At 42.4% G+C, this 22147-nt stretch overlaps 1 protein-coding gene across 1 annotated transcript in view; it reads left to right on the top strand.

Annotated features, from left to right (window-relative positions):
* The window catches only part of UFL1 (UFM1 specific ligase 1), a 332333-nt gene that overhangs the window by 123567 nt on the left and 186619 nt on the right, over positions 1 to 22147 (top strand). The window contains exon 7 of the mRNA XM_085611135.1: positions 15285 to 15343. Coding sequence (XP_085467261.1) covers positions 15285 to 15343 — 59 coding nt within the window. The remainder of the gene's footprint in view (positions 1 to 15284; positions 15344 to 22147) is intronic.

The raw sequence follows: 22147 nt of genomic DNA, 5'->3' as shown, positions 1-22147 counted from the left end.
CCCACATCCTCTCCAGTAAAATCCCAAACTGCCCTTTTCACTGTGTCTCTCAGTTCTCGAGGCAAATCCTCTGGATTAAACACAGCAAATGCACCAATTAACTCACTTTCTCTATTCTCTAGAGTCACTCGGTACAAAACATCCTCATCTGGTGTCTCAAAAGCTATTCCATCCGGTGTACAGAAAATTGTACAATTCATCTTACACAATAGGTCCCTACCTAACAGGTTCACTGGACTCGTGTCACAAACAATAAACCTGTGCATGTCTGAAAATTTCCCTATCTGTACTCTTACTGGTTAAGTAAGACGTGTTCTGATTTGTGTATTGGCTACACCAACTACTTGGATTGCTTCATCCGAGAGAGGAAGATTTCTAACATCTGTTGACCTGACAGTTGATCTTGTTGCACCTGTGTCTACCAAAAAAGTAACACTCTCTTCATTTATTTTCCCATCCACAAATGGTCCTGCCTGGTCTATTTCTAGAGTTGCACCAAGTATGCACTCTTCCTCCTCTCTTCGGCACCGTCAATAATCACCCTCAGACTCACTCCCTTCATTCTTTAACAAGTACTGTTGTACCTGGTTAGAACGCCTTGGTTTGTTTACCTGTTCATCATTGTAGAATCCTGAATCCTGATTATACTTTTGTGACCCTCTATTCTGCGGCAAGGGCGGTTTCGGCTCTTGACTCTGCTGTCTCACAACTTTCTGTTGTTGCTGCTGTTGATTATTTCCTTCGTTCTGCACCTGTTGATTTAAGGGTTTACCCTCATTATTCACTAATGGTGGATTAGTGCATTCAGACCTCCAATGTCCCAGTTGGCCACAGTTGTGACACGGGAACTTTTTTTTTGCTTCCTCAAGATTCCCCTTTCCTTTCCCTGCATATCTAGGTCTATTCCCTGCATTGTTTCCTGGATTATTCGCCTGTTCTACCAACTGTGCTTCTTGTCTTTCTGCAACTTTCACTTGTGCCCACATTGCTTTCTCTTTCAGCTTTCTTTGTTTTGCTTCAATTTCATCACTGAAGTATTTTGCATGTCTCAGAATCTCATCTATTTTCTTACTCTGCCAATCCACTGTGTGTTCACGAATTCTCTCACCAATTTCAGGTCTGAGACCATATACAAATCTGTATACAAAATGACTCAAATCTTTATCACCCAGGTGTTCATCTCCACTGAATTGTTTAAATGCCAGTATCAGCCTTTCGTAAAAAGCATGAACTGATTCCTTTGCTTCCTGTTGTGTTCGATCTATCTTAACCCAGTCTGTCTCTTTTGCAGGTACTTTACTCTTCAGGTATACCATCACCTGATCATATTTTCTCATTACTTCTGGATCTGGTGCCCCTGTTCTTGGATCTCTTGGATATTCCTCAGTAGGCCAACTCACAACTATTTTACACTCAGTCCACAAGTCTGCTGGAACAATTATATCAAACAGACTATTCAGGTCAATCCACAGCACTTTTGACAATTTCACAAACCTATCTACCTGCCTGTACCACTCGACGGGCTTTTCTCTCAATCGAGGGAAATCATTCGTAAATGATAAAATATCCTGTCTAGTCCATGGAACATGTACATATCCTCCTCCAGGTATTTCTCTCATAGGATAATTATCCACTGGTTTCTCCTTTTCTCTCACTGGAAATGCTGAATAAGTCGTTCTGTCTTCAGATTCCTCTCTTTTCTTATACCACCTATCCTTCCACTTTTCTACATCACCCCATCTTCGCAATAATGCTACCATTTCTTTAATCTGTCCTGTTCTACCAGTAGCATTTAAATTCTCAATATCTTTTTCTGAAAAGTCCATCCTGTAGGTTTTTTGTAAAGCTTTCACTTTATCAATGTCAACTCCCTGCTCATTTGCTATTGCTCTTAGCCTGTCATGTGTATTTCTTGCTCTCCAGGTGATGCTTTTACACATGGACATTAACTCACCATCATGATGACTCTTCAGAATTTCTGTTGGAACTGTTCCTGTAACAAGCTCTTCTAATTCTATACGTAACCTAGCCACATCGATTGCTTGTGAATCCTTATCTTTTTTCTGAAGAACTTTCATCCAATCATTCAAATCTTCAACTGTTATTTCAGCAGTTTTTCTCACTGGAACCACTCTTTTCTGCGGTTCTAAAATTGGCATCCCTGAACAACTAGCTTCACTAGCATCCAGTATTTCACTACTGCATATGGCATGTCTGGATTGTCTCAGGTCACTTCTCTCTGTTCTTTTACTCGAATCTCCTGAAGGACCAACTGAATTTGTCAAATTATTCCCAACATATGGAACCACCAATCCATTCTCACCTGTCCTCTGTTTGTCAAACACAGGAATAACCGGACCTATAGTTACAGGCACCGTAACAGCTTCTAGATTCTTCGTTAACTCTCTAATCTTCTCAGTCAGTTCTGTTGTGGTTCTGGCTAATTGTCTGGCATCTTCGTCACTACCTCGATTCTCTCTCTCCCTGAAAGAATTACTACCTCTTGATTCAGGTGTCACTTTTTCTCTCTCAATGATACAGACTGTATCTCTTATCGGAGAAACCACTGGTGTACTTTCATCTGGTTCTGGTCTATATGGAGGTGGTCTTTTGTAAATCATGTCATTCAAGACCTCATCCTCTCCATATCTTCTCATTTCTGACTCAGGAACCCTTTCTGCTCCTTCTTCAACTGTTCTCATCGGATATAATCCCTCTGACATACTAGCATCTCGCCATCTTTTCATTCGATCATGATGAGTTTCACGATCATGTCTCCTCCCAAACATGTACCTATAATGACCTCCAGATCTCTGTTTTTCTCGCTCATGAACTTCCTCTTCCCATTCCACTAAAGCCTCGAACTGTGTAGGCCTTGGTTTCGGGTCTAGACATAACATCTTTTCCCGTAAATTTCTCAACACGGCCAGATTAAATGAACCATGTTCTGGAAATGCTAGAACACCATCTTCTTTAGTATACCTAACCCAGTTCTCCAACCATATACAGGTATGATACCCATATTTCGCAGCCATGAAGGATGCAGGTGTTTTCGCTGGAGGTAATAATTCACCCTCTCTCGTCTTAACATCTTTATCCTTATTAAACCACCTTTTAATTCTTCCAAAGAATGTCTTCTTCTTTTTCTCTTCTTGGTAATACATTTTAGCGTTTACCAAAACCTTCTACTCTTTTCCGTATTATAAATATACAATACGAATTTTCAACCTATAACAACGCGACTCACACTAACACACCAATCCTGGAGTGTTTACGTCACTAAATAGCTCTTCCAATCCTTGCGCGGCTCACACCAACGCACCAATTCCAGCGCGAACACTATTCTGATCACTATCCAATCAGAGCGCGGTCTTTCTGACGTCAACAGTCGCTGCAGTCGCTTGTCTCCTGTCTTCTGTCACCCGTCTACCCCTCCTTTACAAATCTCTGTAGACTTCGTGTCAAAACTTCTACAAAATCTATTAGTTACAACATAAAAACATCTCCATTGTCTGCTTCGCTAACCACAGAATAGTAAAGAAAATCTATTTCTCAAGAATCAACAACTTTCATACATCCCTTAACTGTTTCCTCTAGGACTTATCCAAAGAGTCTTACAATCAATTAAATGTATATGCATTCATGCACATTCATACAAGAAAAATATAGTACATACACACAGAATCCTGCTTCCCGAGAACAGCGAACAATCTGTCCCACTACAGAATTATAATTCGCAACAACTAAGCAGCTTACTTCTGCCCAGTTCCTCAAACAAGCTCAGAGAATACCTATTACTCCTCCCGCAATAAGCTTTAACGGCAAACCTTACGGATCCCTGGGACTTAAGACCAGAGTTTCACAGATAACCTTCACTACCGTACACACTCCTTATATACCAGAAATATATTCTAATAGTAACATACAATAATGTCACTGATTCCGAACCCAGACAATGTGACGTGCAACTTCAATTGTCACACGTTATTCCTTACAATCCCGTCTTTCCCGAGAGCAGCATATACTTCCCTCTGCCCTACTACGGAACTGCTACTAGCTCCCAAATTCCAGAAGCACTACATATAACTCAACAAGACGACTCCAACATATAGTATTAGTACATATTCCAACATGAACCAATAATCAATAATCAATAAGCTAATGTACAAGCAATCTTATCAGATCAAGACAACCATCAATAACCATCCTCTGCTACCAGAAAATTGATAGAGATCAGGATGTGTATAATGTTCCCGCTACCACAGATAGAGTAATCTCACAGTTACACGCACATACATTCATCATACGCTAGGGCCCATTTCACTAACATACGCTCAAATACTCTACCAGCATAAACCTGTGGAAGGAAAACTCCTAAACACCCTGCATCTGTATCGAGGTCAATAAGATCTGATTATTATGACTGTCCTGATACATAATCTAAACAATCTATACTACAATAATCAAATAATATACACAATAATTGACAAGAAATGATAGCCAACACCGTATTCAAAGGTATGGTACTTTATCTAAATTAGTCAAAGAAAGTAAATCAGAATAAATCATTTTTCTCATAGTTACCTATTCTAGCTAAATGTCAGGACAAGTCTCTCGGTAAAGTCTCTCAAGACGAAGTCCCTTCAGCATCGATCCTCACCAACGCAGATTCGGTACGCGGCAAAGGCAAATGGCAAGTGGCAAAAGCCCTCTCTAGGCTAACAATTCTTATAGCTTTTTAGACAAAGGAAAGATACATAAAAGTTTGCAATATTCACTGAATCACTGAGCAGAGCGAGAAGGAAAGGATGTAGCATTGCTACATTTGAAAATCTCCGCCCAGGAAAAATCGCAAAATAAAGACAACGGAACAGGAACTAAGAAATACATTCATATCTTGTAGATTCCACGTCTCCTCGGCTATGAGACCATAGTTCGTTCAGAGTCTTTCTCTAAGGCTCCTTTGTCTCCCAAGGCTGCCAAGGACGTTTCATTTCACTTGGAGAACACCCAAAACTACTGCTGTCCTCCTGGAAAGTTTTCAAGCAAGCAAACAAGGACTGTGGTCAGTTTAACTTCAGGACCATTTCCAGCAGGGGTCTCCCTCGTCACGGCTTTCAAATTTTAAATCGAGGCCAGGCTCACAAAATCGGCCATCTTTTCTAGGCCACCATAGGCCACAATAGACCATCTTAATTAAAAGACAAAAATAATCGTTACTACAGCATAATGATTAAACAGTGTTAACCCCACTAATACCCTTATGTGTATGTATTTATCTAGCTCTTGCAACAAAGAAAAGCATTAATTCGGAAAGCGTTTTGTGCTCGAAAATAAACAGCACATAGCAACATTTAAACATGAAAACTCGCACGTTATTTTAAAACAGCACATTTATGCGTACCCATGTGTAACTCTCTCTTATGTTAAGACAAACGGATTGATTAATATAAACGCACTTGCACAAGACAAATAATTAATTATTAATTATTAATAAATTAGTACAACGAATAGACATGCCAGAACTTCAAAAGCCACTGAATTTTCAAACTGAAAACTCTGCTCCAGCACTATTCGTTCTAAGGCTTATCAAGGCCCGATCTCTTACTTCTCTAGTTCAACCTTGCCTCACTACTTTTTTGAACAAATTTACAGGACTGTGGACTTCTCGGAGTGCTTCTGTATTGACTTTGAAGATTAATATATTTATAGTGTACTTGTATTCTGATATCCCATATACTTGTGTAGTAATTGAAATACTTTACCTTATTTATGGAAAGCACCGACTTGACATTTTATTGATGGGTGTTATTGGCTTCATTGTTCAGCTCTGAATCTTTAACCAGACGCCAGCTCCCTAAGTACGCCTTGGAAATCTTGCTCGTCCGCCCTAAGAGTCCAATACTAAAGAAGTGTACTTCACTCTTAGGGTGATCAAGTATACTAAAGAGCTGTACATGTTCACTAATCAATGTCCATAGTTGGCCTTGCCCTGGAATATCAGTGCTTGTGGGTCTCTGAACTCCTGAGTGGGTCTGAAAGACTAGCAGAACATAAGTATAACTGTACCAACAGATAAGGCGTGTCTTCTACAGCTTAGAAATATCATTCTTAACCAGTCTAGAAGTGTATCAAAAGTATTCATCTAAATTGTTATGCACAAACTCAAGTGGGCAGGCCTCATCCGATTTTCTTGACACGTCACCTCAAAAATCCTCTTGGCACGCAAAACTAGAAATATCAGGTGCCAGTCACAAAACATGATTGAGGAACTTATTTTCCCCTACTTCCAATCTTTTAATGATCGCATAGCCCCAAATTCCACATCTATATACCACAGAAGAAGTAGTCCTCTAGAATGTATGTTTAAAATGGAGTAAGTATGCCAGTGTAATCCATAGCACAGGTCAAAATGACCTGATTTCATTTAGTTGCTCTGTGGCACATTTTTTGATATAGCTGGTTTCCTGCTAAATGTGGGGTCAAAAAAAGACTCCAGATAATGAAAAGATTCAACTCTTTGAAAATGGACATTACTAACCCTCATATGCTCTTCTTTTTTTTTTTTTTGGACCCATAACCCTTATCTTTCATTTCCTAAGGTTCGTATTAACATTAATCATACTCATTCAGAAAATATACTTAGACACCAATTTCTCTAGGATGGAATTATTACATGAAATTAGTATGTCTTGTCCTCAGAGAAACAGTGGAAGGCATCTAGGGCCCACACATTGAGAATCCACAGCCTTTTGAAATAAGGGGTAAATAGTCAAACACATCCCTGCTGTACATCTCTCTCTGAGGCAAAGGGAGCAGCTTTGCTACCATACCTCACAGATGCCCCTAGATTTTAATTGGCCCATCATAATAATGGACACAAACTAGAACTGAGACTTCTCCCAAGTGCTTCATTATGGCCCAAAGCTTAGACCTGTTGACCACATTAAAAGTGTAAGATAGATCCGTGAATGCTAAGTGAGTGGTTACCTTTTTCAAAACATAGTTGACAGCAGTTAAAATTTTAACACTGTTCCTCAGTACCCCGACTCTCCGAGAATCCTTGGACATCTGGGATCATATTATCATCCTAGACCTAGGCATATAGTCTCCCTACAAGCAACAGCAGGGATCACTGTGGTTGCCTTTTTAAAGATGGAAATAATTATAGAGAGAGACATCAAGTCTCTAGCAACGTATGGGATCCACACAATGTATTAACAACCTCAGTGAGATATTGAGACCACCATTTCAAATTGTCTTTCTATAGCTCTCTAGGAACACCATCTGGTCGATTACGCTTATTGGACTGGCTTTCCGTGATGACAGTAATTACCTCAGCAAAATCCAAGACTGCTTTTCCTTTCTTGCCCATAACTGTGCACTCAAGCAGCAGAGGGCTCGGTCAATCCGAGGTCAAATGTACTCTTCTATTTTCAATCCTAAAATTTTTGAGGTAAGTGCAGTGTTTCCCAAAATATTCCAGAAAGCTTATTTACGTTTTGAACTTCCTTTCTGGAATATTTTAAGGAAAATTACAAATTCTCAAAGTAATTTAATAAAGGGCTCAAAAGTAATAGTTTTACATTACTGAAACTGCTGCCCTGAGGACGCAGCTCAAGGCAAAATACTAGGAATACCCGTTAAATGGTGTAAAGCAATTTCTCTTTCACACATTACAACTTTCAGTGCTTTGTCAGGGTAGCTGCTATTTCCTCTACCACCCACCATATTCTAAAGGTCTCCCCCCTGCTTCTGCACAATTAACCAACAGCTTCCTGTTGTATACCCACATGGCTGTTTATGCATAGTCAGTATACTTCCATTTGATCTTGCCACCTTGCACAGCTTGTGTTGCACTTCATCACACAAGTAATTGAACCACCCATTTGGGGGAGCTTTTAATCTTACTGTTACTACTTATGGTCGGGGATCTTGAAATTGGTTTAAAAGCTGAAGCCCAGTTCTACCCATATGATCATCGCACCCTGGCTGCAGAGTAGTCAGAAAAGTAGATACCACTTCTTTAGGGATAGCTGTAGTAGTTTCCTGTGGTTCTACCTCTGTCCACTACAGACATCGGAGACTTCGACCCTGGCCCTAATTTGCTTTGGAAGTCTAGTGAATGTGTTGGCAGGTATTGCCATGACCAGAGTCCATATATCGTGATCGCGCTCTTCACTGCTTAATTAAAAATATATCTGAACAACAAGCCTGGGATAAATATATAATCAATGATTGATCATGGCCCATGAGCCATACAGATACTACATGTTGGTCTAGCATTAGAAAAACGCTTTAACTGTTAAATATGTAATAGTGTGATAAAACATCCAGTAAATATCCACCCATCCTACCAACACTGGGTTTGCTATGATTGCTTGTGGGACCTTCCAAGAATATATCATGGAAAACATTCCCAAGCAAAGAAAATGTGGCCATCTGCTAACCTTGGCATTGGAATCTCTCATTAATATAGTAAAAAAGCAATCCTGAATTTCCCATGATTGGCCTTTCTTATGCTGTATCAAGTAAATCAGATAGTGCACGTAGATGTGTTGTAGTAATCGTTAACAAGTAGACTAAGGTCCTTCTTCCAAACTAGAAACCATTTCATAAAATTATTGGAACTAGTCTCAGTAGTCTCAAGAGGGACCACTGAGCAAGTCAGTCTGGCAGAGACCCACAGCTGAGGGCCATACCCACCCCCCAACTTCATTTGGTCACCCTTTAAGTGAGCACACTACATGAGTTAGTAAGAACCGATAACCATCGGAATGCATGCAATTGTATCTTAGTGACGATTTGATAATTGAACAAAAAAAAATATCAGAACTTGATCTTTGGGATTCATCTGATCAGTCTGACTTGTTTCCTGCCACTAATTCATCATCTAATTTCTGGTGCCTAGTCAGTGCAATCAAAGAGCTAGGTACAAGTCACCTTGTCATTTTCACACCCACTTGTAGGCACCGCAGATATTTGTTGATCCAAGGCTGCAAAAGATCAAGGGAGCCTTTTGAAAAACCTAAAGACACCATAGTGTTCCGATTCCACAAGAAAACTAGCATTTCCAATGCAAAGGGTCTGGCATTTGCGAGAGTTAGAGCTATTGGCGTTGTAAATCAAAATGTCTTTACCCATGTGTTTGGGTCTGCAATGCAGTGGACTTTGGGACCTTATAAGGAACGCAGTCACCAAGGTAAAAGAAGGGCGCTGCAATAGGCGAAGGTTTCTAAAGATCCGATTAGCATAAAGCTCCACGTCTCTCCGGCCCTACCCCTCCTCGCACAAAATGAAAAATGCTCATCCCATATTAGAAGCATGTCATGTTAGAAGCTCTAAACATTCCCCTAAACGATAACAAAAAGTCAATTGTGAAAATGGCTCATTTACTACCATTGTAAGTGGCGGGGTTAAAAGTGAAGTAAGTGTATTTTCTATTTGCCTGGTTGAGAGTCAAATAGTACATAATAGGAGCAGCTAGATAAAGAAATAAAAAATAATTAATTTCTAAAACGGACAAAGAATGAGTGGTTTGAGTGTATCAATATTAAGTGTTGTCCACCTTGGAACTGCCATTGCAGCTCATAACCATTTTACTCCCTTAAATAAAACAGCGAGAAATGCAACATCTTTGCATCACACAAAGGAACTTTTTTGATCAATATTGGACAGTAGGCCTGTGTCATCCAGAAGCAACATTTCACCCATGGAGTAAAGATGGCAGTCACATTGACCTCTGAGGTCCTCTTGGATTAAGGGGCGTTGGATTAAAATACCGACAACGTATATTTTGGCCACTTGTGCAAACATTCTTTAAGGGCTACCAGCAAGGGATTAGATTGTTGTGCCATTCCGACATGGCACCTACGCAATTGTCTGTATGCATGCATTCCTTTGTGCCCCTCCTACTGCAGGCACTAGCCGTATTCTGCTCAGCTGGAAGGATTTTCTTAACCCCAGGCAAAATGTCATTTCGCCGTATGGGTCCTCCCTTTTCATGATCAATAAGACCTTTTATGAGGACATTTGATGCAATCTGGTGACCACCTGTGGCAATCTGTGGTGGCCATTGAGGCTGCTCCGTTTATGTAGCACCAGTCCTAATCTTATATCAATCACACTTACCAAATTAGTACACATGTTCTTAAAAGGCACATTCTAGATGCGAGAGAGGGCACGTTCCAACTCCCCTCTGCAATGCACTAAGAACAAGCAATAAACTATGTAGTATGCTCATGGTATTAAGTAGTTTGATTGAAAGAACGATTGAGAAACACAGTCAGCTTGAATCATTAAGGGCTAAAACTAATTTATCTTAAAACCATTAGACTATATGGAGAAGTATGAAAGAAAAGTAATGCCTTTATTTTGTAAAGTCACATGGTAATAAAGGTGCATTGGTAACGTGTCTACTTTTAATGGCACAGAATTAAAGTAGTTTAAATTGTTGATCCTCTTCAAGTAAATGCTCAGCTACACCCATGTTAATTGTCTCTTACACTGCCTTAAACATAATACAGGTTATTCCTCTTTGAAAATGTGTGGGAGCAGATGGTGCAGACTGAATCATTGTTACTCATGGCTGATGAGGCCAAAGGTGCTGTATCACTAATAATTACTTGTATTTTTAATAGTGCTTGCTATCATCGACGCTGTCTTCCAGTAGCTCTCTAAACCATAAGTGTTTTCATTTCCTAACTCTGGGGTGGTTGGTTTATCGCCAACAGAAGGATGAAAAGTGGAGGCAGCCCAAGTTTTATGCGACACAAAGGGCTTTGAAACTGTTGAGAAATCTTGACAGGGAGTGCATTAACCCCATGAGCTATCTAACAAGCTAGCTGTGGTAACAAAAAGCTGTCAGAAGCTCTTACAGCTGAAGCAGGCTAGAAAACGGTGCCTGCAGCCCAGTAGTCAATGCCCACAACCAAACTTTGTCTATGAGGCTGCAAGAAGAGGCGCTGAAACTTTCAGATACCCTGAGAAACGTGTGTCTGAGTAAAACAGTATCTTTCCCTGCCACCGGTCTCTGAAAAGGGGCAAAGGACTGAACGATCTCTGACATCCTGCCTGCCAAAAAGGCTATTAAAGCTCACTATGTGAAGTTAAAGTAACATGCTCTGCTGCGAGGTATTTCATCTTCCGGTGTTCTCGCAGTGAGGTCTACGGCGGCCTTTAAATCTTTATTTTAAATTCACCTATAGGAGAATGAGAAGGAAACCAGGCACATGGGCCAGGAAGCAAGCCAAAACTCACAGAACTTGTGTCATGATTGCTGGCAGGCATTTTGCGAATTCAAAATATATATTAACGTCCCTTTAAAGTGGTTTCGTTCACAGGGTGTGTGGCCCAGTTAAAACAGAACAAAGCAATCGTTCCCAAAACACCGGCTGGGCCCAAAATAACTAAAACTGACTTCTAATGCACGATGTGTGGATGTTGTGAGGGTTGGTAGGGTGGGGCTCTGGAAGAGAGTCAGGATCCCAGGCTGTTTAAATTTAAAGTGAAAGCGCTGGTTGTACCCTTCTGTGTAATGAAGGGAACACGCTTTCCATGAGCTCCTGGGGGAGTTCGGGGAAGCCAAACGGAGGAAGGGGTTAAGGTTGGGTGCATAGTTGGAGGGTGACTCGGTGAGGGAAACCTAGATAAACTCATTTAAGGGGCTTGTTTTTAAGGGAGGAGGTGGCTTAACATCTAAAGTTGACGTTGGAGCTGGAGAACAGGAACAGTGTTAGAGACTGGGCGTGGGCTGTGTCACTTCATCTTCTGAACGGCTCTATTAATAAAAAATAAATACACCGTGATCTCGGACGGGGGTGGGAGAGACACACAAAAAACCACACGGTTGGGGATGGGCAAGTGTAGCATCTGAAACCTACCGAAACAAATGGTGCAGAGAATCGTGTCGGAGAAATTCAATGTAAACAAGCTGGCCACAAATTAAACGGAACACGGGAGGGGGAAGTGCACAGAACAGATGCCCTGGTTATGCTGATGAGTAGGAAACCAAGAAATGCTAAGTGCAAGCAGCTGCGTGCTGTCCCCCGTGTTGTATACATTAAGTAAATAGTCCTCTGAACTGCTAATGAAAGTTCCCGAGTTAGGACACATGTAAAATGGCCAGTCCTCGTGGGAGTTAACAACAGAAGACCGGGAGGTACTAAAGAGACTAATAGGCCTATTAACAAATCGGAAGCCCACATTTACAAAGGACAATGTCAAAAGGCAATAAAAAATATGGGAGGAAAGTAGGCGGAGCTTCAAGTCCATACCGCAATACAGCATGTCTCGAAGAGACCACGCAAGTGACTTCTGAATGTCACAATCAAATTGCTCAACAATAGTTTTCCCTGATTTCCTGCTCACTGCAACCCATTAGAACGACAGGAGCTGCCAGATCCCTTTCATACATGTTTTACTTCCATAAAAAAGAATTTTGATCATTAATGAAACGGTATTCTCCTTCACTTCCTGCCTGTTTGAGTGATGGAACATTTACCAAAATGGCAAGTAGGGTATATCCTGCAAGGGCAGATTTAAGCATACGGGTGGCAGGCCCACATTAGCAAGTCTGGTGAGAGCTGCGGCAGTTGTAGACTAAAGTGGCTACACAGGGAAAGAAACACTTAACTTAATTGGTGTCTGTGCGCTGCTCCTGCTGTTAAGTAAGGTACAATTGTTTTATTTTATTTTTTGCATTTTAATATAGTGCATACTTGATTTGACGGGAAAGTATTGCCTGCTTTACATACGTACCGGTTACACAACACTAGTCCACATTCATTTTCTTATGCCAAGAGGTTAAGTGATTTGTCCAGAATCGCAGGATGTTGAGGCCACACCGCTTGTTCTTTTGTCAGTCCAAGCCCTACATTGTTGCGGTTGTTGAGCTGTTAAAGCACCACTGTGGGTGGGCTTTGGGCAGTGCTGTTTTCAGTCAGCAGCAGTAAACACTATACCTGTGTACTTTTAATCTTCCTATTACAAATCTGGACATGGTGGCTGCGTTGCAATGGCTGAAAAACAGGGTTTCTGGAAGGCACCCTTTTTGTAGCACCAGCTGCTTCCATGTGACCTGGTCATTTTACGCAGTTAATATTTTTAGCAAGAATGCGGCCCAATTGCATCTTCCGAGGTGACTGTTACTGCTTTCTAATCTACTGAATCTACCCCACTCCATTACAATTTACCCCACTCCAATCTACTCCACACCACCCTACCTCAGTCTACCCCACTCCTCTCCAGTTTACTCCACCGCATTTCACTCTATCGCACCCCAAACTACCCTAATTTTCCCCACTCCAACCTACTCCACTCTACCCCAACCTACCCCCCTCCACCCCACCTAAATCTACTGCAGTCTATCTCACTCACCCCACTCCAATTCACCCCGCTCAGCTCTAGCACAATCTACCCCACTCTACCTTAATCCGCCCACTCCACTATATCTCAATCTGCCCCACTCCAGTCTAACCCAATCTACTTCACTGCAATCTACTCCACTCTACCTCACTCCAATCTATCCCACTCTACCACTATCAATCCCACCCCACTCCACCCTTATCAACTCCACCCCACTCCACCCATCTCTTCTCCACCCTACCCCAATCTACCCTACTCCACTATATTCCAATCGACCCCACTCCAGTCTACCCCACTCTAGTATACCTCATTCTACCCCAATCTACCTCGATCTACCCCACTCCACTCTTCCCCCAAGGTATCTGACTTCACTCTACGCTACCCCACTCTACCCCACTGCACCCCCAATCTACCTGACCCCCAATCTTCCCTCACTCAATACTGGTCTATCCACTCTACCCAGTCTGCCCCACTCAGCACAATCTACCCCACTCCATTCTACCTCTAGTTACCTCACTCAATCTACCCTACTCAACTCTACCCGAATCTACCGCACTCCAGTCTACCCCTGTCTACACCACTCCAATATAACCCAGTTTACCACACTCCACTGCAGTCCAATCTAGCCCAGACCAATGAACCCAATCTACCCTGCTAGCATCCAATCTACTCCACCCCACTCTAATCTGCCCCACGTCACTCTAATATACCCCTCTGCAATCTGCCCCACTGTTATCTACCCCACTCTACCCTAATGTACCCCACCCTACCCTAATCTACCCCACTCTACACCAATCTACCCCAGTGCACCCTACTTTATCCCATTCAATCTACCCACTCCAATCTACCCCAATCCATACTACCCCATCCCTATCTACCATAGCCTACCCCAACCTACCTCACTTTATTATACCCCACCCTAATCTACCACCATATATCCAACTCTACTTTACCCGATACTCTCCCCCAATTGACCCCACTCATTGCAGTCTGCCCCAATCTACCCCACCCCAGTCTACCCCAATCCACCCACTGTATCCCACTTGACCCCACTCTACCACATTCCACACTATTCTAATCTACTCCAATCTACCCCTCTTCATTTCACTGCAATCTGCACCAATCTACACCACTCAAATCTACACCACTCCAACCCGTTTTATCAAACTCTACTCTACCCTACCCCACCCCACCCCTCCCCTACCCACTCCACTCCACTCCACTCTAGTGTAGTGCACCCCACTCCAGTCCTCTTTACCCCACTCCACTGCAATATACTCCAGTCTACCTCACTCTACTTACCTCCAATCTACCCCAATCGGTGGGAAAAAAACATGTTTCAGCAATTGCCTGAAAACTAAGTTTAGTACTAACCCCTAAATCCCCTGCGGTAGAGACTGGAAAAAAAGGATTGGGACACTGTCCTCACTGATTATTCTCCCTGACTTTCTTTCTTTCACCCTACTAAGACCCTAGCCATTAAGTGCTGTGAACTAACTAGTAGGAGATTTGTAGAACTTTTAAAAAACTCTTAAATTAAGACCTGCTTTCTTAAACTGTAAATATAACGTTATCCTTTATCTGTATCCTGCATGTAATTATTTTGCACTGTGATATGTACAATGTGTAAAACAGATTCACCATGGAATGTGGTGTATGTGAGACACTCCAAACTGGAATTAACGATTATTGTAGGAGTTGGAACTAACATGTTATTTCACGAGCATTGGAGGAAGTATGGTAAATATTTGTGACTGTACACACCACAGTATTATAATTGGGCACTGCTACATTAGTTAACGTCTGCTTTACTTTCAAATAATGAAAAAATGTGTGCTGACAAAAAAACTATGAACTCCTGCATCCTTCTTTTTTTTTTTTTATCTCCTTACTTGTTGTTATTTTCTTCCTCTTCCTAGGCCAACACCAATTATTACTTTGATCTCTCAGTATGGATTTCAGGAACATCTGCTATATTGTAAGTTGAAGTGTGGACGTTGTGCATTTCTTCATTGTTTCTAAGCAGTTCCAATGAAATGAAATATTGATTTCTAAATTGGATCTACTAACTTGCATACAGCAATAAAAGCATTTACATGTGGATTGGTCTGTGAGCTTGTCATTAGATGACCAATTCACCAGTTTGATTGCAGTCTGTTTGATTTGACTGATTAGTTGTCTGCAACCGCGAATCCATACAATCTTATGAGCATGTTCTGTAAATATTACAATTTTAAGCATACTTAGATGGACTAAGCAACAATTGCAAGAAAAGGTTACATGAGTTTTAACATCATATCTCCAGCATGGGTAGCATCATACAAATTATAAACATTGGAGCACGTGGAGGATCCCAGAACACATCTAGAACAGACACAAATGATGTCTCAAACCATTAGCCAACAATGCCTGATTTAGGCAACCTTTTCTTTATCAATTAAAAGAAAATGAGTTCAAATTCTTAAAAACACACAAAAAGGAAAATGGGTTAAAAAACTAAATGGAAAAACATTGGATTCGTGAGTGTCAAATTTTTGGGTCAAATTTTAAATAAACGTGTCACAACCTTTCAATCACCATCAGGACCCGTTCCCACACCACTTTCTACTCCCTTGGGTGATGGATGTTTGTCACCGTATTTCGGTCAAAAGAGCTACTTCATCACAAGAAATTTTAAATGTAATTCCTAGTTGTAGTCAATAATGAGAGTTGTGAATAGTTTTGAAGGGTGTTATCTTCTAATTAAAAGTTAATTCTGATTCCTTATTAGTCAACTATCAATTAGGTTACAGAATTGATAATAAAAAAATGGTTAAAAAAATATACTCCGCATGATCCATTAAAGAAAAAATGTTCTATTCTAAGAGAGGAGGGCACAAATGATGTCCGTCAGAATCCATGAAGAGTTCAAAAGTAAAGGCAAGAGTGAGATTAGCATGAAGCTAAAAATCAATAATTAATAATTGCAGAATTTCCAATAAAGAGAAATAAAGCATACAACAAATGAGCCTTGGCAAAAGCCAATTAGTTGGGTAAGCATAATGATTGGGTTTAATCAATGTCAAAAGGACTCAGCCGGTCTCTCGCTCTGGTCTGCTCTGAATCTCTCTCTCCGAACTGCTGCTGACCATCTAAATCTGAGTCTCTCTCCCGGCTAGTGTGCTGTCAAGCTCTCATCTGAACTCATCCCAGATGATCTGAACTCCTAAACTAGGAACACGCTTTTAAGGACAGTAATTCATGTCGCAAAAAACATGTTGCGGTTCTCGTCTCCATCCAATTAAAATTCAGCATTCTCCAAAAGGCACGTTTCCTCTCGATTCCACACATCATCCGAGCTGGTTATCTTCTCTGCTGCAACAATAAATCTCCACCACACTGCACATGTCCTAACTTACATGACTTCTCTTCCCTAGCCTTTCTAAGAAAGCAAACTGTATTTTAACTAAACAAATAATTGTGTGTAAAACATTACATTATCTGTAAGAAAAGATTATTAAGCAGGAAGTTCATTAAATCGTAACTTGAAATTGTTAATACAGGTTTGTTCTGCTTTCCTTCAGCAAAAAAAAGAAGCTTTTTAGGACAATTATGAATGGTGCTCTGTGTGATAACGTTTAGCGGCAACAACAAAAGGCACAATCCTTTCCTGTTATTTGACTGCTAAGCTGAGGTCAGCTTTTCAAGCGTGCCTGAAAGCAAATTCTCAATTGTTATTGTAGCAAGCTGTCGCTGTTATGCACTATTAAATGTAGTTTTAATTGAATACAAGCAGTGCTCCTGCATGCTGGTATGTGGCCCCGTAAAACTCCATGTCAACCTCATTCCGGTCCAGAACTGACTATTGGAGCTGCTTTAAGCACCATCCATGCACGTTGACTTCTATTCCTTTCTTTCTGCGCATTCAGACAAAGATTCGGAGCTCACTCCTCCTTTTGTTCACTCTGTGAAGTGACTTTTTCCTCTAAATCTTTCTATAGTGTGCAAGGGAACAAATAAAACCCCCCACAAGAACTATAGGTTTAAGCCTTGTAGGAATTGTTGTAAGCATGTGTTTGTAACAGATTCCCACACAGTGTTTTTCTGGTGTTTTGTGCTCTAACCCAAGGCTCGTGATGCCTGCACCCATATGAATCTTAAGGCCAGCTGTAAACACGAAGCTTAAGCCTACATGGCAAGGCACAACAAGACTATATGCAGGTCCCACTCCAGGTCACAGTCGAGAGTGTGGAGTTGTTCCCATGGTAGATTATCTTTGATGTGCAATTCTTCAAGTAAGTCTAAGAAAAAATAACATAAGAAGTCCAAGCAGGACTTTGTCCTTTTCCACCACTTAGTCTCCATGGAAGGCACAAGGGCATCACTGTGCCTTCAGGTCTTCATTCAACCAAGAAGTCAATTTCCATTTTTGAATCAATCCACCCGGAGTTTCCAGGTCTGCCAGTGTAGTCTAAGCCTTTCGAGAGGTCATGCTGCACATCTTTTTTATACTTCTGGCTCCCTCTAGTGCGCATTTGGGCCCTAAGGATCCACAGGTGCATCCAGACTTACCGCCATTAGATACGTTTGTCTGCGCTGTCAGGTCCCCTTGATCCCGCTTTGGATTCTGTACCCACATCAGCGCAAACTTTGGGCCTGATGCAGAAATCTACGGCAGTGCTTTGGATGTCGACGGTGACATCCATGCCGCCGGAGGTTGAGCTACAACCCATTCTTCGATGCCATGCCAAATTCACCTCAGGTTTCGCCGAGATCTCAAGACCTGGCTTTTCTCTCAGTGACTAGCTCACCGTTTACTCAGTCTGCAGTAGTGGACATGCCTGCGCCGGGAAACCCTGTCAAGGGTAGCTATGCGCAATATAAATTCAATTTAATAATAATAATAATCTCGACTGAGACTGCACCCAGATACCGATGTGCCACAGGCAATACTCAATTCCTCAGAAACTATTCACTTACTGCACATTTTCTCACAGACTGTACCCCATCTCTTTTGCTTGGACTCCAATCAGAGCTAGACTTACGAAGACTACAATGGAGGGGATGGGGAATAGTTTCCAACACTTTATGATGAGGACAAGTGGTACATGGGCCTGCACGAGATCAGTGTGTTGGGCACCTCACCTGATACTCCTTTGGTTCCTCCACTCCTCCCCAACCAGCTATTGTAGAAACGGAAGAAAGTATTTGTTTCAATACTGCAATTTGGAGGGCTGCTTAGGTCCTTGACCTCCACGTCCCCATTATGGAGGTTACATGAATGTCCTCACTGAGCCTGGCCATGCACCGACTGAACCTCTACTACCCTTCAATGAGGCCCTTACAGACCCACTATTGGGCCCCTAGGCAAAACCATGTTATCTCACCCCAGTTGATAAATAGGTCCCTGCGCCATAGACCAGCTCCAAGCACCTCGTAATCTTTTAACTCTGCATCCAACTGCTGAGAGTTTGGTGATGCCTACCAGCAAAGTCATCCCCAGCACCTTTCTGACAACTTCTACTGACAGCTCAAACCTTTGGAAACCTTTGGCAAGAAAATATTCTCTCCAGCTAGCCTTGCTACAAGGTCAGTTGCCTCTCTGGCCATTACTCCCTCGCACTATTGGACACAGTTGGATCTTACAGGCAGCCCCAGATGATGTACGTGAATCCTTGATGCAAACCATGCAGAATGGACAGGATGCAGCCCTAGGCATCCTTTATTGTCTAGGAAGAGCAGTTAGGACCAGCACAGTGCTCCTTTGGCACACATAGATGTGATTGACCGGCTTCTCCAGGCATCCTTTAATGGACATGCCTTTTGATGATACCTGCCTGTTTTGTGAAAAGGCATATTCAACCCTGGACCATTTTAAGGATAGTCATGCAATTGCACGCTTTCGGGCATGTCACACCAATCTGGCACAACATTGTTGAGGTCCTCAATCATCCTGTAACAATCGCACCTGACTTGTGCGCAGATGCTTCAGTTGATCGGGCAATTCCAGATATGATTTGCTTTCAGTTCTTTCCTCCAGACAGATTCTGATGTTTCAGCTTATGTCCTGGAGTCAGTAAGGATGGCTCTCAGGCTTTTTGGTCTTCCAGCCTCCCTATCGGCAGCTATGCCAGATGGCATATGCGGGCTCTGCAGGGGATGTGAAGTCTCAGTGGGCCCAGTGCCAAGGGAACTGGTCAGATTCAATGCAGGTTTTAGAAGAGACTGCGCAAGATCTGTAGTGGAGACTGCTCAATCGTAATTGGCCCAGCTACATTCCCCTCTCCTTACCACATCCCGAGTTGATGGTGGTGAGAAACTCATCACTACTTGGTTGAGGCGGTGTTCTGAGTGAGTTGTAGATAAGAGGACACTGGTCAGCAGAAATCTGTTTCAGCATCTGTTTACTACAGTTGCAGCGATTTGCTTGGCATTGCAGGCCTTCCTGCCAACCACCAACGGCAGACTGGATCAGGTTCTCCTGGATCGCTCCACAGCCATGTAGTGCTGCAACATGTTGGGTGGAGTCATTGGACCTATGCCAGGATGCTGTATGCCTCTTGAGCTGGCTGAAACGTATGGCATTTCCCTGATCATACACCACCTGGCGGATTCTATAAATGCTGAAGTGGACACACTGAGTCTACAACACCTAGCAGATCACGAGTGGCACAGCCAGATGTGGCGCAGGGTGCTTTCCCGCAATGAGGAGAACTTTGGCTCAATCTCTTTCCCACCACCAAGAATGTACATCAGCACTTTTACATGCTGGATTTCCCAAGAATGCTCTCTGAAATGCATTCCTCCTACAGTGGCGCATCGGACATCTGTTTGTCTTACTGCTGCTGCCTGACTTGCCCTGAGTTCTGAAGATCAGGAATGACCGGCCCAAGTCATCTTAGTGGCTCCGATTAGGCCAAGGTAATGTGGTACCCAGAACTTCTGGCCCTGAGCATCTGTCCTCCGACCATGCTGCTGTTTTGGATGATTCTTTTATCACAGCATTGGAGCAGGGTCCTGCACCTGGCCTGCTTAACCAGCACCTCCTTGTATGGAGATTGAGTGGCACCAGTTAATCTACTTTGACCTTCCACCCAAAATTATCATCCTGGTGGCCAGGCATTCTACCACAATATCTGTGTATGCCTGGGCCTGAAATAAGCTTGTGCCTTGGTGTGGTACCCGTCGCCCATTTCCGTTCATGGCCAAAATATTGAATGTATTGTTTGCTCTGTCCTTTGCCCAGCAGGAACTTGTTGTGGGCACTGTTAAAGGTTATCTGTTGGTCCTTTCAGCCTTTTAATACTTGCTGAACCAGCCGATCCTGTTCAAATCATTTGTTGTGATGCATATCCTTAAGGCTTTGTAATATGTTTCTGTGAAAAACCCTATGTGATGTCACAGCGGCACTTAAATTTAGCCCTCAGTTTCCTTATGTGTACCCGTTTTGCACAATTGTCCATTGTGTGTTTGAAAGCACTCATTGTGATTGCGATAAAATCGGGACGTCCCATGAGTGAGCTTCAGACCCTCTTAGTTCAGCATTCTTATATCACCTTTTCTCCAGACAGACTGGTATTACGGACTCGAGCAGCATTCCTACTGAAGGTGGTGACACCTTTTCACATCGGACAAGACATCAGTTATATATCCTTTGCTCTACCTCATCCCTCAAAATAGGAAGAGAGACTCCATCGCTTACCCCAAGAGATTTCGCAGCTTTTAGTGATTGCATCAAGGGACATTGGGTGGACATTTAGCTCTTTGTGTGGTTCTTTGGGGCAAAGAAGGGCAAGGCAGTGCAGAAGCCAAGGATTAGGTCTCTGTATTAAGATCTGCTATGCATTGGCTAAAAAGCAGCCTCCAGATGGTCTGAGGGCTCATTCTGCCAGAGCTAAGTTTGCTACCACTGCATTGGCATGTGGAGTGCCTATCCTGGATCTGTGAGGCAGCTATATGGGCATCAGTGCACATGTTCACAAAGCACTACGCTCTTGACAGTCGGGTCTACCATGATGGACATTTAGTCCTGTAGAGGTTTATAGTCTGAGCCATTCTATAGATCCCCCCCCCCCCCCCAGACCTTGGGAAACAACGCTTTGGTATTTCTTCACAAGGTGAGGTGACTGAGGTTAGAAGTATCCATCAGAAGAACACATGCCTTTCCTTAGGGAAAGCTCTTTCTGGTGGATACTCTGACCTCACCGCCATCCTACCTCCCCATTCTGTTCAATGGTCTCCTTTCCATCTAAAAGGTCCCAACTTAGGAATCTTCTCCCTGGTTCTACCAATTTATTGATGGGCTCCGCGCCTGAGGCACGAATAAGCTTATGAAAAAAACTGATGTCAGTGTGCCTGGGCGCCGCTTATATGTGGCTGCGATGATCAATTCCAGAGTGGAATGAGGTTGACACAGAGGCTGCACGCTGCCACCCAGGAGTGCTGGTTTTCAGTTTTCCGGATATAGTCTGACCCCTGGAGATAGTCACAAAATGAAGAATCTTCAACAGAGAGCGTTAACGAAGCTAAGTAACATATTCTTTATTTAGGTGTTAAAAATGCTTTATCTGTTTTCTTGACCTCGTGTCATTAAGCATTGAAAAACGTCGAGTACGCAGTAGTGTAGAGAGTGAGTAGTGTTTGAGTCAGCCCCCTTCACCGTTTGTCTATTTGTTTTCCACACTTTGCCATTGCTTGACCGTGGCTTACTGTGCACTGTTACCCCTTGTGTTCCCATTAAGGTTTTGGTGGATGGTGCTAAAGCCGTCTCTCAGTCATCTAAAATAATGATCTCAGCGTATTA

The sequence above is a fragment of the Triturus cristatus genome, chromosome 6, assembly GCF_964204655.1.
Source record: "Triturus cristatus chromosome 6, aTriCri1.1, whole genome shotgun sequence".
Classification (NCBI taxonomy): domain Eukaryota; kingdom Metazoa; phylum Chordata; class Amphibia; order Caudata; family Salamandridae; genus Triturus; species Triturus cristatus.
The sequence above is the reverse complement of the archived record's forward strand: the minus strand, read 5'-3'. Positions and strand labels throughout refer to the sequence as shown.